Raw genomic sequence first — 24755 nt, forward strand, 5'->3', positions numbered from 1 at the left:
AACTTTGTATCAAACCACGATCTTATCATCGATACATACGAATGCAATTTAGTGAAATTGAAACACTTTTTCCCATTCCTATGCCATTTAGGTATTAATTAATTATTTATTCGATTACTATTTCTATTCGTTAATCTTTGACATAATGTTAGTTTAAAATAAAACAACACTTTACACGTTTCGTCGAATTTGCAAAAAATAAAAGTCAAATAAAAACTGTGTCGCAGAAAAACAGGTTTGCTCAAAGTATAAGTAATTTTATGTTTATAAACAATAGATTAGCTTCGTGACTATTGTGAAGTGACCTTCCAAAACGAGGTCTTAGTAAAACAAATCCTATTTGTGATTTCAATGGCGAAGCGGAAACCGTAGAATCGATTTTTTTACTCATTGTTCTAATATTTATTGTGACAAAGAGACGCAGTATTGGACTTTAATTTAAAAATTCCTAATCAATGTGAACTTTATTTTCGGCCTTCAAAAAAATATCTACATACTTATAAAGTAGTAGAATCAAAATTAAGCGTAATTAAATTAACTTTGGCCATTTTGGCTGGTTTTATTCCGTCGACGTATTTATTAACTAGCACATTTTTGAATAAACACTTCGACAATCCATACTTAAGGTGATTGCTACGATCTGTTCCCAGCCAATGTCCCGCTAGATGGCGCTGAATTCTACATTTCTAGTTTATTTGAGTTTTTGCGTAATTGGAAAAGATTAAGGTCGTAGGAATAGTCATGGCGATTACTGAATATTATATTTTATTTAAATATGTCATATCATTGCCTTAAAATCCACCCAATTCGGTAAAACCATGCGTTTTAACATCTGTCATTGCATACAGGGTCGTTTACACACACAGACGTATACAAAAATGATAAAGATTTAACTCTAGATGGCGTGAATCGTGAAACACAGACGTATACAAAAATGATAAAGATTTAACTCTAGATGGCGTGAATCTAAAACAAGTTTTCCATTTTTCTGTATGGGTAGACAAAACTTAAAAACGCCACCTGCTACGGTTTATATTATGAACGATTAGCTTTCCGCCCGCATTTAAAAAAAAACCCGCATAGTTCCCGTTCCCGTGGGATTTCCGGGATAAAACCTATTCAATGTGTCCAAGTTACGTTCTATATGTGTGCTCAATTTCATTGTAATCGGTTCAGTAGTATTTGCGTGAAACACACACATACACATCCTCACAAACTTTCGCATTAGTAGGAAGTAGGATTGTTATAAAAATAAAAGTTATATTTGTTGGTGTAAGTAAACTATTTTATTGTAATTTTGGGAAATAAATAATGTCAAAATTGATTACAATAAAAAGCAGTTTTATTTTATTACATTACACTATTGTTTTTTTTATCAAAACATGTATTTGAAGAAGAATATACCGATCCATGCCTATTCACTCAAAACTAATAACACTAATGATAAGTAAATTATTTCAGTAACATTTTTTTTTTTTTTTTTAAAAGGCACCCGTCATCACAGGGTGTTCGCGCCACCTCTGGATTATAGTCCAGAGACATTTTTTGCTTTTTATTTATTTTTTTTGTATGGATAATATTAAATTACAATTAAGAAATACAATATAACATACTACTTTAAAACAAGATAAAAAATACTGGATTAAATTACAAATAAGTAACTTTTACTAAAACATAGTAACATATGATTTTGCTTTTAGCTAGTAAGCATGTATGCCTAATGAAGTATTTTTCACCTTCTGGTTTTACAGTAAATACAAAATAAAAAGAAATATACAGTGGTTATGTAGATTCTATACAAACTACAACCAAAATACAATTATAACAAAAATCGTTTGACTTGTGATTTCACTCTCTGCCTTGAAACTTCCTGTCTTGAAACCACTGCTACACTGGTGCTGCAAAGAAAACATACTAAATATATTTGTTACTTTTTGACAAATACTGTTTGGCATTCATTTCAAACGGTTGTACCATCAATCTCCAAAACTTGACGGTACCTCCACTGCACTCTCTGCCTTGAAACTTCCTGTCTTGAAACCACTGCTACACTGGTGCTGCAAAGAAAACATACTAAATATATTTGTTACTTTTTGACAAATACTGTTTGGCATTCATTTCAAACGGTTGTACCATCAATCTCCAAAACTTGACGGTACCTCCACTGCACTCTCTGCCTTGAAACTTCCTGTCTTGAAACCACTGCTACACTGGTGCTGCAAAGAAAACATACTAAATATATTTGTTACTTTTTGACAAATACTACAACCAAAATACAATTAGAACAAAAATCATTTGACTTGTTGATTTCACTCTCTGCCTTGAAACTTCCTGTCTTGAAACCACTGCTACACTGGTGCTGCAAAGAAAACATACTAAATATATTTGTTACTTTTTGACAAATACTGTTTGGCATTCACTTCAAAATGGTAGTACCATCAATCTCCAAATTTGCTCTAAAATAAAAATCGCCTTCTATTCTTTGCTTGAATTTTCAATTGATGTTGCAGGAGCATTTTTCACTGGAATAATAATATAATTTATTATATCTAAATATAATATTTTTTATTCAGATCTTTTCACGTAAAGGAGGCCTGTGTCCCACCAGTTGGAACATATTGATGGGCTTTATGAAGTAAATAAAACTGTGAGTGTACATACCATTCAAATCTATACATTTCGCATTTTTTTGAACACGTCTCAATATTATTTCAGGCAGAATACAGTTTTTAAAAAATTCAGATAATTTGGGCATCATATTACTGATAAATTCATTATCTCGACAAACTTCTATTACAGTCAAAGGTTTAGTGACTGAAATAAAACATATGAAGTAGCACTTATTCATTTTGCTGACACGCATTTGTCCTTGGATCTGAAATAAAATTTGAATATAGTAAGAAATTTCACATTATACCTATTAGTGTCTTGTTTAGAATTTTAATGTGTCATGTAATAGAATTTTAATTTACTTGATGGTAATAATCATGCTTTTTATTCATGACTAAAACATTATTATCCAGTTTTAGAGGAAAATTCTTCTTTTCTAGTGCAGCTGCTTCTAGGCTTTGATCTCTCCTAGCTAATGATGGAAAGCACTTGATCTCAACAATAGCTCTCTCATTTTCAATTATACCTGTAGCAAATTATCATAAAATATAAAACACTGAGAAAACACTGTTTTTTTTTTCTCGCAATTATAACTACATAGTTATTATCTTTGCTAAACACGAAGATTGAAGTTTGATAAAGAAAAACTTACCATCTGGACTACCTGCTAAAAATCCAAATTCTTCATCAATAAAAAGACCTGAAGGTCTGACAATTTTATTATATTGTTGCATGAACATGCTTTTTGCTACATTCTCATATTGCTGCCCATATAACATATCTTTCGTGCAAATATTCTTTTTATACAGAATATCCTTTACATGATTGTGGCATGGCGTGGTGGTACGGCGTTTGCAAACCTGTGAAGAGAAATATCCAGAAAAACTAAATGCATGTTATGGTTTACTTTAGAAATGTTAATTTTCTAGATATTTTACCAGAAATATATGTTTATATACATTTCTGCTAACATCATTATCACACCACACAACTCACCATTCCAAATTGACTGGCAGTCAAACGGTCACTCCTATGAGTATTATATAAATCATTATCATGCTGTCCTACAGTGGAGATTTCAATCAAAGCAATGTCTTCTGGTGACTTTTGGAATTCTGTTAGCCGTTCTTCACACTGTATTTTCAACTGTGCTTCATCAATATCAATAGGATCACAAGCTTCGGGTCCATAGTGCTTATCTGGTTGGGATTTCTCTCTTGGAGCAAATAATCGTTTGCGTGTCGAAGATTGCTGTCGTATTCTGCTCTGTTCCTTCCGTTTTATGTACTTTTTAAAATGTGTCCCTGGACTCTGTGTGGTCTGCTTTTTCCATGCAGTTTCATGCCATTTGTGTCCCTTAGCAAGTGATAGGCCTGAAAACATATTTAAATGTTATATTTCAAAAAAGACATGTTGCATATTGCATATAAATTAGAATAAATGGGCTGGAGAATAATGATATTCCATAGCCACAATCAAAGAATTTCTTGCTGGTTCTAATAATTCCTGACTGTTATTACTGTATATTTACCTGCCACATGAACACGCCGCTGGTAAGAACCCCCTTTTCCTAAACTTATTCGTTTTCCACAGTTGAATTTGTTTATTACGCTCATAAAGTTTTCTGCCACATTTGTTGTCTCATTAGACAAACGACCTGCCTTCAAAGCAATTTTTTCATTGGCTGCATAAATCAGAGCCCACACCTCTGGAGCATTATTTTTCAGACTTTCTACATGATTTTCTTCCCTCTTTTCACTTCCATCTGTTAATGTTTTATTGACATTGCAGTAATAATCCTTGCAGTTTTCATGTACTCCGAATACATGAAGTGGGACATTTCTCAAATCTGCTGCCATAGCAGTATGCTCACTGCTACACATGATAATTTTCCGTGCTACTAGTGTAAGCTTCATCACCTTCGGCTTCAGAATATTTCGCCCAGAAAGAGGGAGTTTAGTGTTGGCCAAGATCTAAAAAGCACAAAATATAAATACAGAATTCACTGATCTTGAATTTGACTTTACAAATTTGATTTATTAATTTACCTTGTAGAGTGCACTGGTATAGTTTTTGATAACATGATTCTTGCATTCAATTTTTTTTATTATGTTCCCATATGACACTTTCTCTTTCAATTTTGCAAACACCGAGGAGTCTCCGTCACCAATAAAACTCAAATAGCGAAGTTGATGTATTTCTTCACTCTTTTGAAAACCTTCCACAATAATATCTGATTCCATTGCTGTAGATGGTCCAGTAAAATTTTTGCAGCAGTTATGTGCTTTCATATCCAGGTTTCTCCTCTCATAATATTGACATGTATAACAATATTTGTTTCTAACACCAAGAAATAGACATTTTTTAGTTTCTTTACCAATAATGCAGGCCTGGAAATGAAAAGCAACACTCGTAAAAATAATGTACATAACAAAAATGTCATAAAGAACTAAATTTGTTTTAGTAAAATATTAACTTACCATACCAGATGATGAATTAAAGTTATGCCCATATGACCTTTTCAACCATCCTCCATCTACATATACAGTAACAAATGGAACTCCGTCTGAAGACACATGACCTTTTTGTATTGCAATTGATCTCTCTTGTTCACCAGCTATTTTAATTTCCTCTGTCAAATGTTCAAACCACACACTGCCTAATTTTTTTTCAATACGACGAAATTTGTTAGCTGACATTGTTGGAATATCCATAAGACTTGTGATATGAGCTGCTTGAGTGTAGAAGCTACCAGATGTGACAGTTGCCCACACAAATGCAGTATTTATTTTATCACTGCTCTCCGTAAAATGCCTCCACACTTTATCACACATACTGCACTTGAAAATCAATTCACTTCTAAATCCATCAAGCCTTTCACTAACAAATTCAATTTGTGAAGATTCACACATATTTCGATGTCTTTCCATAAGAAATGCCCACTGTATTACATGCTTCAAGTCCACAATGCGATACCCAGATATTCCAGATAAACATTTATTTTGACAAGGTTCCACAATCAATTGAAATGAATCAATTTCCGGATCAGGTTGCGGCCAATTAATCTCTACAGGTTCAACCACAGGTTCAGCTGTCATTGTGCTAGTACTAGGAGCACTGTAGGTGGCCTCTAGGCGGATTTTCGGTTTTACACGAGCATATGTTCTTAGTTGTGTATTCTGGGTACTGAAAGAAAAGAAACAAATTGTGATCTAACCATAATAAAAGTATGTAGGGGCTTGTTATGTGCGGGTGTAATAAAAGATGAAATAACTACGCAAAGGTTATATTTCGTTAATTACATATATATATTCGTATGTAATTAATATTCGACCTAATGCGACCAACCCGCGTCCCGACAAGCCCTTAACTGACTGTGCATAACGCACGAACTGTTTATATATGAGTTACCGTGTGAACTTTCTTAGCGTTACACTTGAAATTCGATAACTCATAAATTGGCTTGTCGTCGCTACATCATTCCCCCCTTAAAAAATAAAAAGGGTATACAAGTATAAAAACTTACAATTAAACTAAACAATAAACAAATGTATATAAAATGTCGCTATGTAAGATTACAAAATGTTTACAATATAAAGTATAAAAAATGTTCACAATATAAATCAATCATAACGTATACAAGTGGTTACAGTTAACACCTAATTTCGTTAAACTATTTATGTTATTACAAAAACTCGGTTGGGTCTTCTAAGTGGCGTGCGATTATTGTTACACGTCAATTAACACTTAGTAACGTCAACATTTCAAATCTCAATACGTTCTTTACACTTGTATCGTTTAATATTACAAAGGCTATTACTATACACTCATAAGCCATAAATCAAAAGTACTTAAATTTCTAAGTAGTAAACATTTCAATCAAAACTCAACACAAACATAAATTTGAAATACCATACTTAAAACGTTAAACAATGAACTCGTTTCAAAATTACTTAAGTTCTATTATTTATTAAATACGATGTGTTGATTAGTAAGTATTTATTATACATTTCTAAGAAGACTTAAGAATACTTATAATCATCGTAATTCTAATAAATATAAAATAGTTGAAAAAATTACAAATACAATACTATTACCTAAATCGTACTGGTAATCGTATAGCTCTTCCACTACGCGTGGTATGTGTATTAGGCAATTCGCTACTTGGAATTTGTAACGGAACCTCAGTATCTGCCCCAGATATCGTATCACTATCATCATTCAAATAATATGCAGGTTCTAGACGGTCTACAGATATTCTAACTTTCCTGCCAGTCATTTGAATGTAAAATACCTTTTCCTCTCGACTCAACACACGATAAGGACCGTCGTATGTTGGTTATAAAGGCTTACGTACTGCGTCGTTTCTTACAAAAACATAATCGCACTTTTCTAAATCGGGGTGAATAAATATGTTCCGTCTTTCATTTTGCCTAATAGCTACTGACTGATATTTCCTAATAGAGTCTCGTAATTTACTTGCATACTCAAGACTGCTATTTATTTCTAAACTCGATTTTTTATCGTAATAATCACCTGGTAATCGTAAAGTTGTTCCGTACGTAATTTATTAATACCTAATAACTTCATTAGTGTAGCAAATAATTGGCTTTCGAATTGGCGTCCTTGATCGCTTGTTAGCTTTTTCGGACAACCAAAACGAGAGATCCATCCTTCATATATTACACGCGAAATCGTTTCAGCAGTTATATATCTCGTAGGAAAACATTCTGGCCATCGCGTCCCCCTGTCACTATGGTTAGGCAATACGTCCTAAAACCTTCGGGTGAAGTGGGTAAAGGTCCAATTAAATCAACATGAATATGTTCAAACCTATCGCACTGCAGAAACGATCCTAAACCTTACACTGTATGTCGATTAACTTTCGATCGTTGACATTCAATGCATGTTTTAGCCCATTGGCCAACGTGACGATTCATATTTGGCCAATAAAAACGATTTTGAATCAATTTGCGTGTAGTCCTTATTCCGGGATGACATAAATTATGTACACTATCAAAAGCAATACGTCGAAATTTATCAGTCAAGTAGGGTCTAATTTTATCATTATCTAAATTACAATAAATAAATGTACCACTTTCCGGTAACATAATTTTCTTTGACCTATTATTAGCGTCTTTCGAATTAGATAATTGTAACATATAAGAATCTTGTTGTTGATTCTAAGCAAGTTCTGCGTAATCTATTACAGTGGGACAACTTATTGTTGCGACTCGTGATAACAAATCTGCAACGACATTATCTTGCCCATTAACGTGTTTCAAATCCGTTGTGAACTCACTAATGAATATCAAGTGTCGTGTACGTCTGGGTAACTCTTTCTCGCTATTTACTTTAGAAAATGCATAAATTAACGGTTTGTGATCCGTATACACCGCTAACTGTCGTCCTTCGACCATATTCCGAAAATGACGAATAGCCAAGTAAATTGCTAATAACTCCCTATATACGTACTATACTTGCGTTCAATCTTAGATAGATTCTTAGAAAAATAACCTACATGAGTATCCGATGCGTCCGTCATAAGTGCGAGCGATGCATCGGCCCTAGGGTGCTAAAAAAATCTGCACTTTATAAACAAAAACATAGTTTGAAATACCTCGGCGATAAAAAATAATGACCATTTATACGGTCGCCGTAAACTAAGATCTAAAGTCATTAACTTAGTACCAAATGTCTTAATTACACTAAACTACACTTTATAATCACTACACAGTACACTCACTCGCGGATTGGTTATTTTTCGACACTGGTAAAATTATTAAAAGTCGGCTCTCCTGCTGCTTCTGCCACGCACAAGGTTGACGATAGTACAATCTGGCGATATGCTTAAAGCAGTAATGAAAAAACATAGCCAATTGGGATTTTTCTGTTTTGATATCCCTGCACGATCGCGACTTCGGGATGCGGAGCGATGCGCGCGATTCCCATACCTTCGACCACTAAACGATCTGCCTCTCGAGCCTGCACATTCCAGCTGGTTTACCCGCTGCTTTAATTGTGCTAACTGCTCGAGAAGGTTTAACTGTACCGACGAAACAGCTCTAACTGGAACTGCCGGATTCATTTTGAATTAAATTTTTATTTAATCAATAAATTAAATAATCACACAAACGAAATCTATGCAATTCACTATAATAATGTTCACTTTTCGTCGGGGGTCACCAATGTAGGGGCTTGTTATGTGCGGGTGTAATAAAAGATGAAATAACTACGCAAAGGTTATATTTCGTTAATTACATATATATATTCGTATGTAATTAATATTCGACCTAATGCGACCAACCCGCGTCCCGACAAGCCCTTAACTGACTGTGCATAACGCACGAACTGTTTATATATGAGTTACCGTGTGAACTTTCTTAGCGTTACACTTGAAATTCGATAACTCATAAATTGGCTTGTCGTCGCTACAAGTATAATACGTATATCCTAGATCTATTTTCTCCTTTATCAATATTTCGTGGGTTTTTTACGCCATCTTATGGTTTTAGACTAAAAGCAGCACACATGACAACTTACTGACCCTACATAACTATAAGAAGATCCCTTTGTAAATGAGTATAATATTACAACTCGATTATCTCGAAAACTATCAACCTTAGAGAAAAAATACAAAGAATAAAAAGGGTTTATTTTAGGCTATTCTTGCCGATAAAACCATAAAAAATAGGTATTATATAGACTAAAAAAAAAATTCTAAATTTCGACTAAGTCCAGATCCCATTGTAAATGAGTATATTATAACTCGATTATCTCGAAAACTATCAACCTTAGAGAAAAAATACAAAGAATAAAAAGGGTTTATTTTAGCCTATTCTTGCCGATAAAACCATAAAAAATAGATGTTATACTGACTAAAAAAAAAAATTTCAAAATTTCGTCTGTCCAGATCCCTAGCGCCCCCAAGGCTACACTCCGACCCGTCATCAAAATGGCGGCCAGGCGCATTAGCAATTTGCGGGGATTATACCTACATGTAGTGTTCCTTTTATGAGCAACAATAAACCATGCATAATTGATACATACATTATAGAGTTATCTATGACGATTTCTTCATTCACTGGCTTCTTCTTCGTTTCTTCAGTACGCCAAACTTTCACACGGCTGTAATACAATATATGAATGAATCTTTTGCATGCCGAAAATGTAGGTAGGTAAATAAATAGATACCTCGTGTCATCGTGAAATAGCGCGAAATCCCTACATCCAAACTTGGCCGTGTTTACGTCTTCGTAACTAATTCTGTTTCTGGCTTCTTAGCCAGAAACAGAATTAGTTGTATTATGCAGGTTCACTTACCTCCCTTCACCATAATATCTCTTCATTGAACTTCGAACTCGTTTCAAAGATTTGCGCGCCCCCGAATATCCGTGTTGCCTGTACGACGCCTTGCTTGTTCGAACAGACATTTTAGGCGTAATCTAAATCTGAAAACAAATGAAAAACAAATGAAAAACGAAAGAATGCTTACTTTTAGACACTCAGTATTTGAATAAAATATAATAATATCGTAAGTCACAACCATATGTATTGAAAGATCGCAATTCGCAAGTGAATTGAAGAAAGATACCTAGGGTACTTACCTAGTCAGAATCCTTTATGATTGAGTTGCGTTCTGAAATAAGATCTAGAAAAATAAAATATTACAGTAAAATTTACTTATCTTTATATTTCAATGTTATCTTTATATACCTGGTATAAATGGCCGACGAATAAAAAAAATCTTATTAGATTAGCGATTTATTTTAATTACGGAACAAAAAAAAAGGATTGTAAGTAACTGAATTATGTTTGTTTCTGAACGCACCATAAGTTTTCGACGACGCGCGACGTGAACGGAGTACGAGTAGAGTTATAGGTATACCACTGAGCAAGTAAGGTATACCTACCTACTTTGATAAAACAATCTAATAATATTGTGTGTCTGTCTGAAAATTCGGAAAAGCATATTTTGCCAATATTTGCAAGTTTGTGACTACTTTCGTAGTTTAAATATAGTAGGTAAAAAACAATGGTAATGTAAATTCTAAACAAACTAGTTACTACCAAAATACAATTAGAACAAAAATCATTTGACTTGTTTATTTCACCCAGAGGCCAGAGGTGGCTCGTGACAAAATTGTATAGGTGTTCACTTGAAATAAAACAACGAAAATACAATAGCGTTAGCGGGATGATTTATTACAAAAAAATGAGCACCACATTTTATAAATGTCTATAACACTAAAAATTACAAAGTACAGGCTATTTCAAAACGAATTCAATGATTATCAATAATTAGTAAATCACCGAATTTGCATTCGCGAGCGTAGGTATCCATAGTGTTTGTCACTGACGGTCACTGACCTCTATAACTCAGTGGTGTTTGTGTGGCAACGTCGCGCGCGCAATTGCTATGGTCCGGGAGCCAGCAGCAGATTTTATGACCAAGTTCCTCTCAAGCGGTAATTAGTAAAATGCATCAAAGTATAGTATTATGAAGCCTCGTGAACGTCAGCTGGAGCTCGGTTGGGGGGAAGAGCGGTTGTAGCCTCCCGTATCAGCTGACGGTTTTTCCACCAAGATACAGCCAGCTGACATATATATTTATCCACAGTTACATATAAGCTATCATCAGGTAAATTTTTGTTTGAGAGGAAATAACGGAAAATAAATTTTTCTTTAAATTTAACTTTCATGTTCGAGACACCAGCTGACGTATAATACACCATGTTGTAACCAGCTGACTATTTTTTTTCGTTGAGATATTGGGTTAGCTACAATTTGACAAATTTTTAGCTGAGAGGAAATGAATGAATGAATGTATTTTTTTTCCTATGTGCGTGGGAGGCTACAACCGCTCACCCCCCCAACCGAGCGCCAGCTGACGTTCACGAGGCTTTATAATACTATACTCTCATGCGTCTGACGAATTATCTCTTGAGAGGAAATAGTTAACCAAATTTGCACCTGGCTCCCTAACCATACTGTCATGCGATGCGGCAACGTTGCGTGAGAATCAAAACGCTACTTGAGTACGGTTTATTATGAACGATTGTTATAAAAATAAAAGTTATACAATATACATATTTGTTGGCGTAAACTATTTTATTCATCATTAATTTTGGAAAATAAATAATGTCTAAATTGATTACAATAAAACGCAGTTTTATTTTATTACATTACACTATTGTTTTTTTTTTATCAAAACATGTATGTATTTGAGTAGTTAGTAGCATATTATATTCTGAATTTCTGATCCATGCCTATTCACTCAAAACTACCTAATAACACTAATGATTTGTAACAGTAAATTATTTCAATAGGTAGGTATTTGAACATTTCCCAACAAGACGTAAGAATAATTATTCGTAGGTATACAAGATACAATAACAAATCTAATACACTATTTATTATTTTATTATTTACTAGCGGTCCGCCCCGGCTTCGCCCGTGGTACATATTTACGTTTTCTCTACATAAGAACCATCCTCGTACTTCAAGGAATATAATAAAAAAAGAATTATCGAAATCGGTTCAGCCGTTCTCGAGTTATGCGCTTACCAACACATTTTGCGATTCATTTATATATATATAAGATTATGTGAAAATAACCAGGAAGGTGAAAAAAACATATTTACGAAAACATAGTAACATATGGCTGTCGCTACAATAATTATACTTCAATTTTATCTTTTTATACCTAGTAGAACTGGCCGACGAATAAAAAAAATCGTATTAGAATACAATATATGTATTACGGAACAAAAAAAGGATTGTAACTGAATTAGGTATGTTTGTTTCTGGGCGCACCGTTTTCGACGACGCGACGCGCGACGTAAGCGTATAGGTATAGGTACCTACTTTGCTAAAACAAACTAATAAAATTGTGTGTCTGTCTGAAAATTCGGAAAAGCATATTTTGCAAGTTTGTGATTACCTACTTTGATAGTTTACCGATTTATAATAATTGTAATTGTAATTGTATAATATATCATTTGCAATGTGGTGAAATTTCATAAAAATCACGGGCCAATTTTTTGTTTTGAATCCCACCGAAAATATAATTGCGTTATTAGAATAATTAATTACTATACCTACCCACGATCAATTATTACAATATAGTCTCAAATGCATACTAGAGAAATATTGCAATTTGATTCAATTAAAATGCATAGCATACAAAAATAAATTCACAACACAAGAAATTCCGCGCGCAAATCATAGCGCGTGTCAATGAAATCAAGAATGTTTTATATCAAGCCGACGCGGACGAGCGACGACGCGACGCCGAACAAAAGTACCTACGACGGACGACCACGCTTCGAGTTGCCAAACACACAGCCAAACAACAATAATGAGTAATAAATTGTTTACAAAAAAAACAAGTTTTCCATTTTTCTGTACGAGTAGACAGAACTTCAAAACGCCACCTGCTACGGTTTATATTATGAACGATGGTTATAAAAATAAAAGTTATATTTGTTGGTGTAAACTATTTTATTGATCAATAATTTTGGAATTTAAAACTGTCAACATTGATAACAATAAAACGCAGTTTTATTTTATTACACTATTGTTTTTTTATCAAAACATGTATTTGAAGTACCATATAATATTATGCTGATCCAAGCATTTTCACTCAAAACTAATATCACTAATGATTTGTAAAAGTAAATTATTTCAATATACATTTCATAACCAACAAGTAAGAATAATTATTATTATTCCTACCTACAACAACAAACCTAAAACACTATTTACTATGGGAAAATAACCAGGAAGGTGAAAAACATTATATTATTACCTATTATTTACGATTTCGACGCACTCGACTTTTAGTAAAATATAGTAGGTAAACATAATATTATGGTTTTGATTTTTGCTACTAGTACCTATAAGAAAACTGCGTGTTCAAACTACTTGTTTGTCTGTCTGAAAATTCGGAAGTACTTTGGTAGTTTACCGATTTATAATAATATTGTATATATCGTTGTTTAAAAAATATTCAAACACAATAAAATATGATATACTGATTTATCACTGGTTTCAGTGATGAACTGATGAGTCAATGTTAGCCACTATACTTTCGTCATACGTGTGTATGATTGATGTGATTTGCAACGTGGTGATATTTCAGAAAAATCACGGGTCAAATTGTCCCACCGAAAATATAACTGCGTTATAAGAATAACTATACCTACGATAAATTATACATAATACAATATAGTCTCAAATGCATACTAGTGAAATATTTTATTTGAATCAATAAAATAAAAAAAAAATAAAAAATAATAATAATACAAAAATAAATTCACAACACAAGAAAATCCGCGCGCAAATCAAAGCGCGTGACAATGAAATCAAGAACTTTCGAGCCGACGCGACGCGGACGACGAAGGAGCCTAACAAAAGTACCTACAATCATAGGCGGCTCGTGACAAAATTGTATGGCCGTGTTCACTTGAAATAAAACAACGAAAATAGGTACCTACAATAGCGTTAGCAGTACAAAAAAAATGAGCACCACATTATAAATGTCTATTTATACACTAAAAATTATAGAGTATTTCAAAACGAATTCAATTATTATTTAGCAATAATTAGAAAATCCCCGAATTTGCATTCGTGATCGTATTCATAGTGTTTGTCTACACTAATATTATAAAGAGGAAAACTTTGTTTGTTTGTTTGATTGTAATGAATAGGCTCATAAACTACTGGACATTTTACCAATGTTTGCAAGTTTGTGATTACTTTGATAGTTTACCGATTTATAATAATTGTATACTTATATCATTGTTTAAAAATATTCAAACACAATATGATATAGGTACTGATTTATCACTGGTTTCAGTGATGAACTGATGAGTCAATGTTAGCCACAATACTAATCACGAACAATAATGAGTAATAAATTGTTTACAAAAAAAAACATAGTTTCTAAGGTCATTAGTTTTATTTTATTTTATTGTTATTTTCTTTGAACGATTGGAAATGAAATTACTCAATTTTTACACAGAACTTTGATTTATTAGAATTATGCTCATTATGTATATAAGATAACGAACGCGAATGCACGACATCTAGCGCGTCAATGTCTAAACATCGCCTTTCGTTTAGACATTGACGCGCTAGATCTGTAATAAGTATATAGTCTATGCGCTAGATGTCGTGCTTTATGTCGTGTTTCACTTGGCAAAAGTCACGCACACTACTGTAGAAGTGTCAAATTTTTCCGGTATTTTACTGTTGTTTTTCTAAGTAAATATTGTAAATTATTGATTAAAAAGGTCGAACGCGCACACATTTCATTATAGAGAAGTGATAAAATGATTAGTTTTAAAGAAATAGTGTCTGTGTTAAGTGTTTAGAGGTAATCAAAAATGTATGGAGGGACGGTCGGAACATCAACCTTAATATTATAAATGCGAAAGTAACTCTGTCTGTCTGTCTGTTACTCAATCACGCCTAAACTATTGAACCAATTTTCATGAAATTTGGTATGGAGATATTTTGATACCCGAGAAAGGACATAGGCTACTTTTTTTCCCGGGAAAATGTCACAATCCCGGAAATCCCACGGGAACGGGAACTATGCGGGTTTTTCTTTGACTGCGCGGGCGAAGCCGCGGGCGGAAACCTAGTAATATGTATATATATTACATGATAAATAAGTATTGTTACTTCAATATAACATTCAATGTATGTTGTCATGTAACTAGGTATTTGCCTGACTGTATAACTAAGCTATCTGCCATCGAATTACCAGCAGTAAAAATAAATGCGCCTCGCTAAAAGCAAATTAGTCAGGAAATAGCTTGCAAATGTGCTAAAGAGCGTTATTTTACGCTAAATGTTTAGAGCTCTGAGAGGAAGCTTGTTCTTAAAACAGAAATGCAATTAGCTGCAACTAAGTTGAACGTTTCGCATTTTTAAATTGTTTAAATCGCATTCGCATTAAGGAACAATGTGGAATGATTGATCCAAATTTACAGTGCAATCATTGAACTATTCATTGTTAAATTATTTGTTTCATCTGTACCTAGGTATTAGATATAAATTATTGTTGATACTTTCTAGATATTATAGTGTCGGGATAAGATGGGAAAAAATGTTGCTACCTAAGTGTAGTTTTATATGTACTTAGCTATTATCAGCGGTGGTTGCTACTAGTGCTGTGTCGTGCCACAAGTTGAATTATTCAAATAAAACCACTTGCCAATTTTAAAACTATAGGTATAAGGTAGGTAGAGTAATTGTACATATATTAAATGCAATTCGTGTATATAAGTCGATGTAAGGTCAAAATAACCTTGACAAAAGGTAAGAGAAAATAAAATTTAATGGCGCGATAAAATTATGATTGTATACGTACTAATTATTAACATTAGAATAAGTGGGTTTTATAGCATTGTGGCATTAAATTCGCCTACAAACTACCTCATAATAGCATAATGTTTTCCCATAACTCTGCTAATAAATCATTTTTCACCTTACGACGCTATGGAATATAGAGCAAGGGTCTAAGGAATGAAAAAGTTTATTGAGAATTAAGAATTCATAAACCGAAATTAACCCGCCCATTAAGTACGCGACGGGAGGTTTATAGCGTCGTAAATGTGTGAAATGAGTGTTTGATCGTATTTAGCTTGAAAAGGGGTCTGGAGTACCCCACTGCCTTATTGACGGAACAAGTTATGCATTGATTTATTGTGATGGCTTGTCTTGTTTACCATGTTGAACCAGCTATAATTTATAGCCCGTTTGTACACTATTCGAGTTTAGTATTAGCTAAATTTTATTATTTTCGTTCAACCTGGGACGTTTTATTGCAAATTCTATAAGTATCACGCTTTTTGTTCCGGTGAAACTTTAGTTTTACTTGCATAAAAACGTTTTCAATCTTTTGGTTAGAAGTTTTTAGTGAATTTCTTTTTACGTTGTTTTCAAGCTTAGCAACGTTGTTAGGTTCCTGCTTCAATACGTAGTTTCAATCACAGTTTATTCTTGAAAAACCGAGTCGTTACGGATGATTAAACATTCACGATTAGAATGGCCAGTGTAAAAAAATATTTATGTATAGGTACTTAATATTATATTGCAGTATTGGCATAGTTTTACGCGGCGAAAAATACATTAACTATTACTCTTTTTCTTGTTTCATATTTTAAAAATCAGAGTCTAATAATAGACTGGGGTAGAAGCCTTTAAAAATAATGAAAAGATAAAAAAAATCGCAGTCGGATGAAACCCATTAGAAAAGGAGGGGAATATGATGAAAATAAAAGGAAAAATAAATTACGGTCAATCCGAGTTCGGGAAGCGGGAGGGGGGAGCTTTTAAGAGAAAAAAATGGTTTCTCTCGATTTCCGACAAAACTACAAGTCCTATAGAAAAAAGTTCAATGGCAAAGTTGTAGGTAATTAAAAGTTCTACAACTTTTGTATTCACAATTTTTTCACATAACCTCAAAATTTAGGTGAAAAATTCAAAAAACCAAGTTTTTGGTCTTTTATTTTTATCTACTTCAAAATTTATTTATTTTCTACGAAATTTGGTGGAAACTTATTTTATTATGTCCCAAATACACTGTAATTTATTTGATTGAAAATATTTATTTTTACGCCTTATTTTGAATTAATACCAAAAAAACAACCTAATTTTCAATCGAAAAGTCACCCGTCAAAATATCAGCTCTTTTCAAAAACTTGGGGTGTCTTTTATTCATTGAAATCTCTACTTTCATATGGTGTAAAAAAATAAACACCACCATAGTAAATATTCTCAGGAAATGCATACAAACATTGTGATAATGAGCTTTTACTAAATCAGGCACACTTCTTGAACTCTATATCTTCTCTTGTATCGGCTTTTCGGTAATATTTCAAAAGAAAAATAATTATCTGTTCTAAGTTTAATATTTTACAGCATATTCAAAAGCAAAATGATGTCGATAAAAACATTTCAGGTAGTTCGAGAAGTGTGCCTGATTTAGTAAAAGCTAATTTTCACACTGTTTGTATGCATTTCCTGAGAACATTTACTATGGTGGTGTTTATTTTTTTTACACCTTAAGAAAGTAAAGATTTCAATGAATAAAAGGCACCCCAAGTTTTTGAAAAGAGCTGATATTTTGACGGGTGACTTTTCGATTGAAAATTAGGTTGTTTTTTTGGTATTAATTCAAAATAAGGCGTAAAAATAAATATTTTCAATCAAATAAATTACAGTGTATTTGGGACATAATAAAGTAAGTTTCCACCAAATTTCGTAGAAAAAAAATAAATTTTGAAGTAGATAAAAATAAAAGACCAAAAACTTGGTTTTTTGAATTTTTCACCTAAATTTTGAGGTTATGTGAAAAAATTTTGAATAAAAAAGTTGTAGAACTTTTAATTATCTACAACTTTGCTATTGAACTTTTTTCTATAGGACTTGTCGTTTTGTCGGAAATCGAGAGAAACCATTTTTTTCTCTTAAAAGCTCCCCCCTCCCGCTTCCCGAACTCGGATTGACCGTAATTTATTTTTCCTTACATTTTTATCATATTCCTCTCCTTTTCTAATGGGTTTCATCCGACTGCGATTTTTTTTTGTTTCAAAAATTATCTACTCTAGTCTATAAGACTGACGAAAAATTGTAATAAATTATGTTCAACTTCAAGCATTACTTTGTAAAAATATCACGATTTCGGTCGCTTCAGATGACATCAAATGTATTTGCGCAAATAGTAATGTGCTTTTGCGCAACCATTGCACAAAACCATTTAGATTAGAAAATAAGAAAGCGCCGTGTTACGGCATTCAATCTTCTTTTCTTGTACGTGGTCTTTTTTAAATATTAACACAGATATTATTACACAATTTGTCTATGAAGTAATGTAATATTTGTCATTTGACTATTTTTTCTGCGCTAACTATGACTGGCATAAAAAAGTGAAGGTCGTGGATAACAGTTATTAATACTTGTACTCATTTAATTTAAACTTCTGTAGGTAGATAGGTTCTAAAAGTTTTATAAATTATTGAAGAAATCCTTTGAAATCACCTGAAAGTTATTTTTCGTTGTCATTCCTAATAAGACTATTTCTTTGTTTCGTTTCTAATTAAAAGAGAAGAAGCAGGTATACTTAGGTACCTATCTACTTATATCTTACCATAAGGTGCAGCTTATTAGACCACTTATTAATACAAATTTCTTTTGTTAATTAACTACCACATTCTGTGATCTGTGAACTACCATCTATGTTTCTTTTCCCGGAAAATCCGATTTCGCTCTTAAAGCCCAGTGGGTCACTTGTCTAGATCGTCAATTATAAAATAATTAAGCGATGTGACGATGCAGATGAACTGATGACATTGACTATTATTTTCGCATTAGAAAATACATTCACATTACTACGTCTTACTACATAATGGGTAATGATTTTTTTTATTGCTGGTGTTCCCTTTACACAAATTGTATCTAATGATAAGAAAAATGTAGATACATAATATACCTACCTACCTATATTGTATAAGAGAATAAAATATTGTATAAAAACTGAATTATTATCATTAACCATGTAATAGAATGCAATCTAACGGTCTGAGATGATTTTCGGATCAATAAGCTAATTAGTAGCATTTCACAAAATTTTCTTTAAAATACCTATACTGAATTCCTTATACCTAGTCAATCTCACACGCTTCTTTTTCTTTCTAGATTCATTCGTGAATAGTCAAGAATGGACTTCAGCACGCGGAGTAACAGAACTGCGTGTTGGGGTGTTAGGCTCCCCAGATAGTGGGAAATCGGCGCTAGTACATCGATATTTAACTGGGGCATATATGCAAGAAGAAAGTCCGGAAGGTAAGAAAACTGCGATTTTATTCACTATTTAAAACTGAAAAGATTAATAAATATTAAATGTATTTCATAATAAATACTTTAAATACATAAATAATGAAGACTTGAATATATATTTTAAAGCAACGCCATCTAGTAGACGCAGTGTGAACAACATCTCTTTCTAAAAACTTGTTGAATACTTAATGTTTAAGTGTAAATGTAGATGGCGCTGTAATATTAATTCCATTGATACGATATAAATTATTATGGAAAATCTAAAAAGATGTGTGATAGTTATTACGAAACCAATAATTTCTAAAGAATATTTAACAATTTTTTATCCAGTGATAAAACGTAGGTATAATAGTTAATACCTACCTTTAAGTACTGAAATAATATGATATAGACCTTTGTTAGGACTGAAGGTGTTTTAAAAAGATAAAAATGATTTTGGTTATTTTATTAGCGGTATCCGATGGAGTACTATGTAAGTAGGTCATCAACACCATTTCAATTACTACACAAATTCTACACATTATTTACCTACACTCAAGTCCAACACAGGTCTATTCAAATCGAAAAATAATACCTAGGTACTCTACATTCTATGATAAATTATTATTCTTCGCTACATAATGTAAGAGTACTATTTTTTATAACTACATACATCTATGATATTGTTTTATGTTTTATTATTTTACGTCATTCTACACTTTGCCAATAAAATTAATGCTAAAATCCTTTGACAATAAGTTCTTTATAAAAATTTACCGATTTCTGATTGGCCCCATTTGGCTGTTACGGAATACGGAGTATTCCGTAAACAGTCAATGTTGCTAGCATACACATTCACGATCTCCCGATTTTATGGTTAATTTATAAATAACTAGATTTCCGCCCGCGGCTTCGCCCGCGTTTGCAAAGGAAAACCCGCATAGTTCCCGTTCCCGTGGGATTTCCGGGATAAAAACTATCCTATGTGTTAATCCAAGTTACCCTCTATATGTGTGCTAAATTTCATTGTAATCGGTTCAGTAGTTTTTACGTGAAAGAGTAACAAACATCCATACATCCATACATCCATACATCCATACATCCATACATCCTTACAAACTTTCGCCTTTATAATAGTATTAAGAAATTAAGAATAAGAATAAGAATTAAGATAATATGATTAAAAATATAAAGTTGCTAACTAAGTACATAATAAATAAGCTATTTTTAAATATAATAAACTTATACACGTACCTACGTTTCAAATGTCATTTGTTCATTCATCAAACATTTTTTTCTTTAATTCTTCAAACCTTAAAATATAATATGTAAGGCTACAAGTTACCTTTGCATTTTATTGTTTCGTAGGTGGCAGATTTAAGAAGGAAGTAATTATCGATGGTCACAGTTATCTCCTGCTCATCAGGGATGAAGGTGGTCCTCCAGAAATGCAGGTGAGTTTCATTTATTTCGGTTTGTTAAAATTTTTTTTTATTAAAATTCTTTAATGTATGCAGCCAATGTTCTAACAGCGTATAATTTGTCGATATTGAGGATACCTTATATGAAACTCTTCTTCTGTGCTTTAAATATGTCAAAGTTAAAGGGATTTACAGCATATTTGTCTAATTTAATTACAATTATATTTGCCTGACATTATTTACAATGTAGAATGCTTATTTTATGGTCTAATTTTAGTAACCGCCCACAACAAACAGCGGCATAAGTAGCACGAAATGTAGTGTAATAGGATTTCCGTGTTAACGCTAACCTTAATGGCAGTTTCATTCACTAATTAGGAATGTGTCAGTGTCCTGTGCCACTTATAAGAACAGCCAAAAGTTTTCATTAAGTCTATTTAACTGTGAGTATTTACAGACCGTAGGATAATCTGATTAACTGTAAACAAAGAACAAAACTAAAAGTTTCTAAGGACACAGACATTCGAGATAGCTCTTCTCTCGTTTCGCTGGTTCAATATCAATTCTTATCATAAGTTGTTTATTTCTTTTCTCATGGAAATTGTAGGAAAAATTCGCGAGTTCTGACAGGAAAAATTCATGCTATTTTTAGCGAAGAGTCACTAGAACTGTTTTTTTTATATTCAAGAGATTAGGTACAATGATTCAAGAAACATAGATATGAAAGTAGGCACTTAAACGTTACATAATAAATAAATATAACTGAAAAATTATTGATCAAAACTTCAGTTATTCTTTCTGGATATTAGACAATTATTTTTTATGCTCCTCAATTTTAAAAGTTGAGATCAACGTTTGTTAAAGAAAATACTTTAAAAAAATTAAGGGAAAAGGTTTTCAGTTTATTATAGAAGTGCAATTCAGACTAATTGCGAAAACTCCAGTTCAAAATTACTTTTCTCGATTCTGAATAATTACTACATTTTTTTAAAGAGCTTGTTTCGTTTTCATTAAAAACTGTTTTTATCGATTATGCGCCCACTGGCAAGAGAATAACCTCTAGTTTGTTTTTTCTATTTTGGATAATTTGGATTAAATATATCAATAAAAGTGTCTGAGTGCTAGAAATATTTATCATAGGTACCTAGTTAATATAGTATAGATATTATTTTATTATATGCAGTGTACTTAGCACCCTCTAGGTACTTTAATGCGTAGTTAGTAAAAACATTTCTTAGTATTTTAGTGTTTATTTATACTCAAAGAGAGTCTTTGAAAGGATTCCCCTCCTCATTATCCTAATGATACCAATGTCGAGAACGTATAATTTTCAAAATTAAGAGACATGACAAATTGCTACATTATATAGAAATGAAATAATAATAATTGGTACGTCGCGTCGCGTCGTTAAGTTTGAAATGTAGATACTGTACTTTTTTACCCTGAAATCAAAATGGAATATTTGATTAACAAGTACTTATAAATTGTTATCTTTGTTGTTTAATGTTTTACCTAAGTTGGTAGGTAGGAGCGCAGGTCAATTTAAAATACGAAAGACCTAGGTAATATAAGAGTATACAAGTAATAATTAATAATATAATTAGTAGAGTAAATTCAATTCAAATAGTGCTTATAAATTTTATAATAGAGATCCCCATAGGCAAAAGTTAAAATAATTCTTCAATAGTGATCAATAAATGTTGCCTGTACCCACAAATGTTGCTATCGTAGTAATTGTAATCATAGCGAATCAATCGCTACCTTCATTATTAATTCATTCATTTATACCGTTCTCGGCTAATGTGTTTTGAATTCTCTATCTTCACGAATAAGAGTCAATTTCGAATAATTTATCGACTCTCTTCGCAGGGTACGCGTGCCGACTCTTCGGCGCCTAAATGAATGAAACGATAGTATTAAGTATGTCGTATGGTTTATTGTTCTATGTAAACTTACAGGGCGTTTTTTAAACTGATGGATGGGGGAGATTCGCAGTTTTGTCTGCCTACAATCGATAAACTTTTTTTATAACTCACTTCACTCATGTCACCGAGTAAGTAGTAAGTTGTAGGGTCATAGTACTGTGTCGTAAGTTGTAGGGTCTTGAATAACTTCAAGGGTGAGAAGTGGGTGGAAAATATGAAGGGTACTGCTATATATGTTTCGTAATAATATGATCTCCAGATGTCGACGTGTTTCGCAATACAATCTCTACACTATTTGACTAATAAAATAAGACGTAGGTTATCATAATAAGTATGTTCCAATAATATTCATTCAATAAAATATGACTTAAATGAATGAAATAACACGTGCCTACTCTACCTACATTTCACAGTCGAAATCATTCATTTCAAACTGCGAATTTTACTTCTGCATGCTACACGCAGCTTTAACAATTAGTTTAGATATATCAATAATGAAAATATCCACCACTTTACGCAATAAGGAAATTAAAATGATTGTAACAGCTATATTTATTATTTACTAGCGGTACGCCCCGGCTTCGCCCGTGGTACCTATTTATGTTTTCTCTACATAAGAACCATCCTGGTACTTCAAGGAATATAATAAAAAAAGAATTATCGAAATCGGTCCACCCGTTCTCGAGTTATGCGCTTACCAACACATTTTGCGATTCATTTTTATATATAAGATTTTCACTAGTAAGATGATCAATAAGTAATCGAGTAAACTTCTAATCCCTTGTCAATGAGGTTGATACTACCTGCCGCTTACCATAAATATCTTGCGACCTTTATTAAAATAGTACTCGTGGATCGTGACCTTTTAAAAAATAACAAGTTTAAGATCCATACAAAACATGACAATAGGCATTCTGAACTTGAAACCAACAGGGATACCATAGTAAAAAATATTCTTTATGAGATAGGTAAAAATATAGTATGTATCTACATATAATAATGTACCTGCACGATATTATACAATCTTGAACATTGTATTACATTCTCCGCTATATAAACAGCTAGGATTATTAACTACATAATAGGTATCACATTTACACTTAGGTATAATAATATTATCTATTGACACTTCTACGATTAATTTATGGAGAGAATCCTGTCGAACAGGTTTCATTCTTTACAATAACAATGAAACTACACTGCTATACACATGTCCAGGCTTAACGTCTTCACCTTTTATCTCAATTATCTATTCTTATTTTTTATCATATCATTCTTCAATGTGCATCTCTTTATTTTTTATATTGAAGTTTTCCAAATTGTACATTAAACTAAGTTCTAATGAAAGATTAGGTAGACCGTACTTCTGCTTATATTATGTACCTGTACTTTCCTCATTTTGTTAATTAACGATACAGCCAGTGTCCAGTATGTGACCTTCTAGCATCCCTAGAGTATCTTATTACTTGTGACCAAATGTCATCTATTCATGTTCCTTTTAAACTTTGTACAATGTTACCGGTATCTGGCTATATGGTCTCATTGTTCGTTACGTATTGTGGCTTTGCGTAGGATGGGAAACCTGTTTCCGATCGTTCTTACTTAGACAATGGGGAGGATGTTACACTTATCTATATTTTTTTGATATAATATTGAAAATTTTATTAAAACTTTCCAATTACTATAAAACGGGAGTACATTACATATAACCTACTTTATGTTGCACTCATATTGTATAGAATATAACATTATCACAATTATTTGTTCCGACGAACTCGCATGTTTATCTGGTAATGTCCTGCAATGATAACTTCATTTCATAACTGGGCTAGTTGGTACTTATATTATTTAAAAAAATGAATACTTTTGTCTCTTCAGCATCCTTTTGTAATTTATCATAGAATCCAAATATAAATAAAACATTACTTAAGTTTGAATAAATAAAATAAATCTAAAATGTAGTACTTAT

At 32.5% G+C, this 24755-nt stretch overlaps 2 protein-coding genes across 9 annotated transcripts in view; one reads left to right on the forward strand and one right to left on the reverse strand.

Annotated features, from left to right (window-relative positions):
• Positions 1-24755, forward strand: part of CenG1A (Centaurin gamma 1A) — a 138784-nt gene that overhangs the window by 96944 nt on the left and 17085 nt on the right. For both annotated transcript variants that reach the window (XM_089700060.1, XM_089700061.1), the window contains exons 2-3: positions 19321-19467; positions 20809-20894. In XM_089700060.1, the coding sequence (XP_089556186.1) occupies positions 19321-19467; positions 20809-20894 (233 nt within the window). The remainder of the gene's footprint in view (positions 1-19320; positions 19468-20808; positions 20895-24755) is intronic.
• On the reverse strand, positions 1148-10647 carry LOC149485305 (uncharacterized). Of its 7 annotated transcripts, none has more exons than XM_089700068.1 (14): positions 9934-10645; positions 9661-9738; positions 5091-5796; positions 4659-5000; positions 4142-4583; positions 3607-3983; positions 3263-3470; positions 2973-3136; positions 2662-2875; positions 2437-2522; positions 2301-2359; positions 2134-2216; positions 1975-2057; positions 1151-1898 (listed from the first exon to the last, which is right to left on the reverse strand). In XM_089700068.1, exons 1-10 carry the CDS (start codon positions 10041-10043, stop codon positions 2476-2478), a joined length of 2688 nt encoding a protein of 895 aa, XP_089556194.1. In that variant the 5' UTR covers positions 10044-10645; the 3' UTR covers positions 1151-1898; positions 1975-2057; positions 2134-2216; positions 2301-2359; positions 2437-2475. The 7 variants fall into 7 exon arrangements, with proteins under 7 accessions (XP_089556196.1, XP_089556194.1, XP_089556195.1 ...); XM_089700066.1 differs by having other exon boundaries at positions 1153-1898; positions 2134-2359; positions 9934-10061; positions 10218-10645; XM_089700065.1 differs by having other exon boundaries at positions 1153-1898; positions 2134-2359; positions 9934-10061; positions 10157-10645.

Source organism: Colias philodice, chromosome 10, assembly GCF_061535455.1.
Source record: "Colias philodice isolate Cphi_HAF_F1 chromosome 10, ilColPhil1 Martin Lab GWU primary, whole genome shotgun sequence".
Taxonomy (NCBI): domain Eukaryota; kingdom Metazoa; phylum Arthropoda; class Insecta; order Lepidoptera; family Pieridae; genus Colias; species Colias philodice.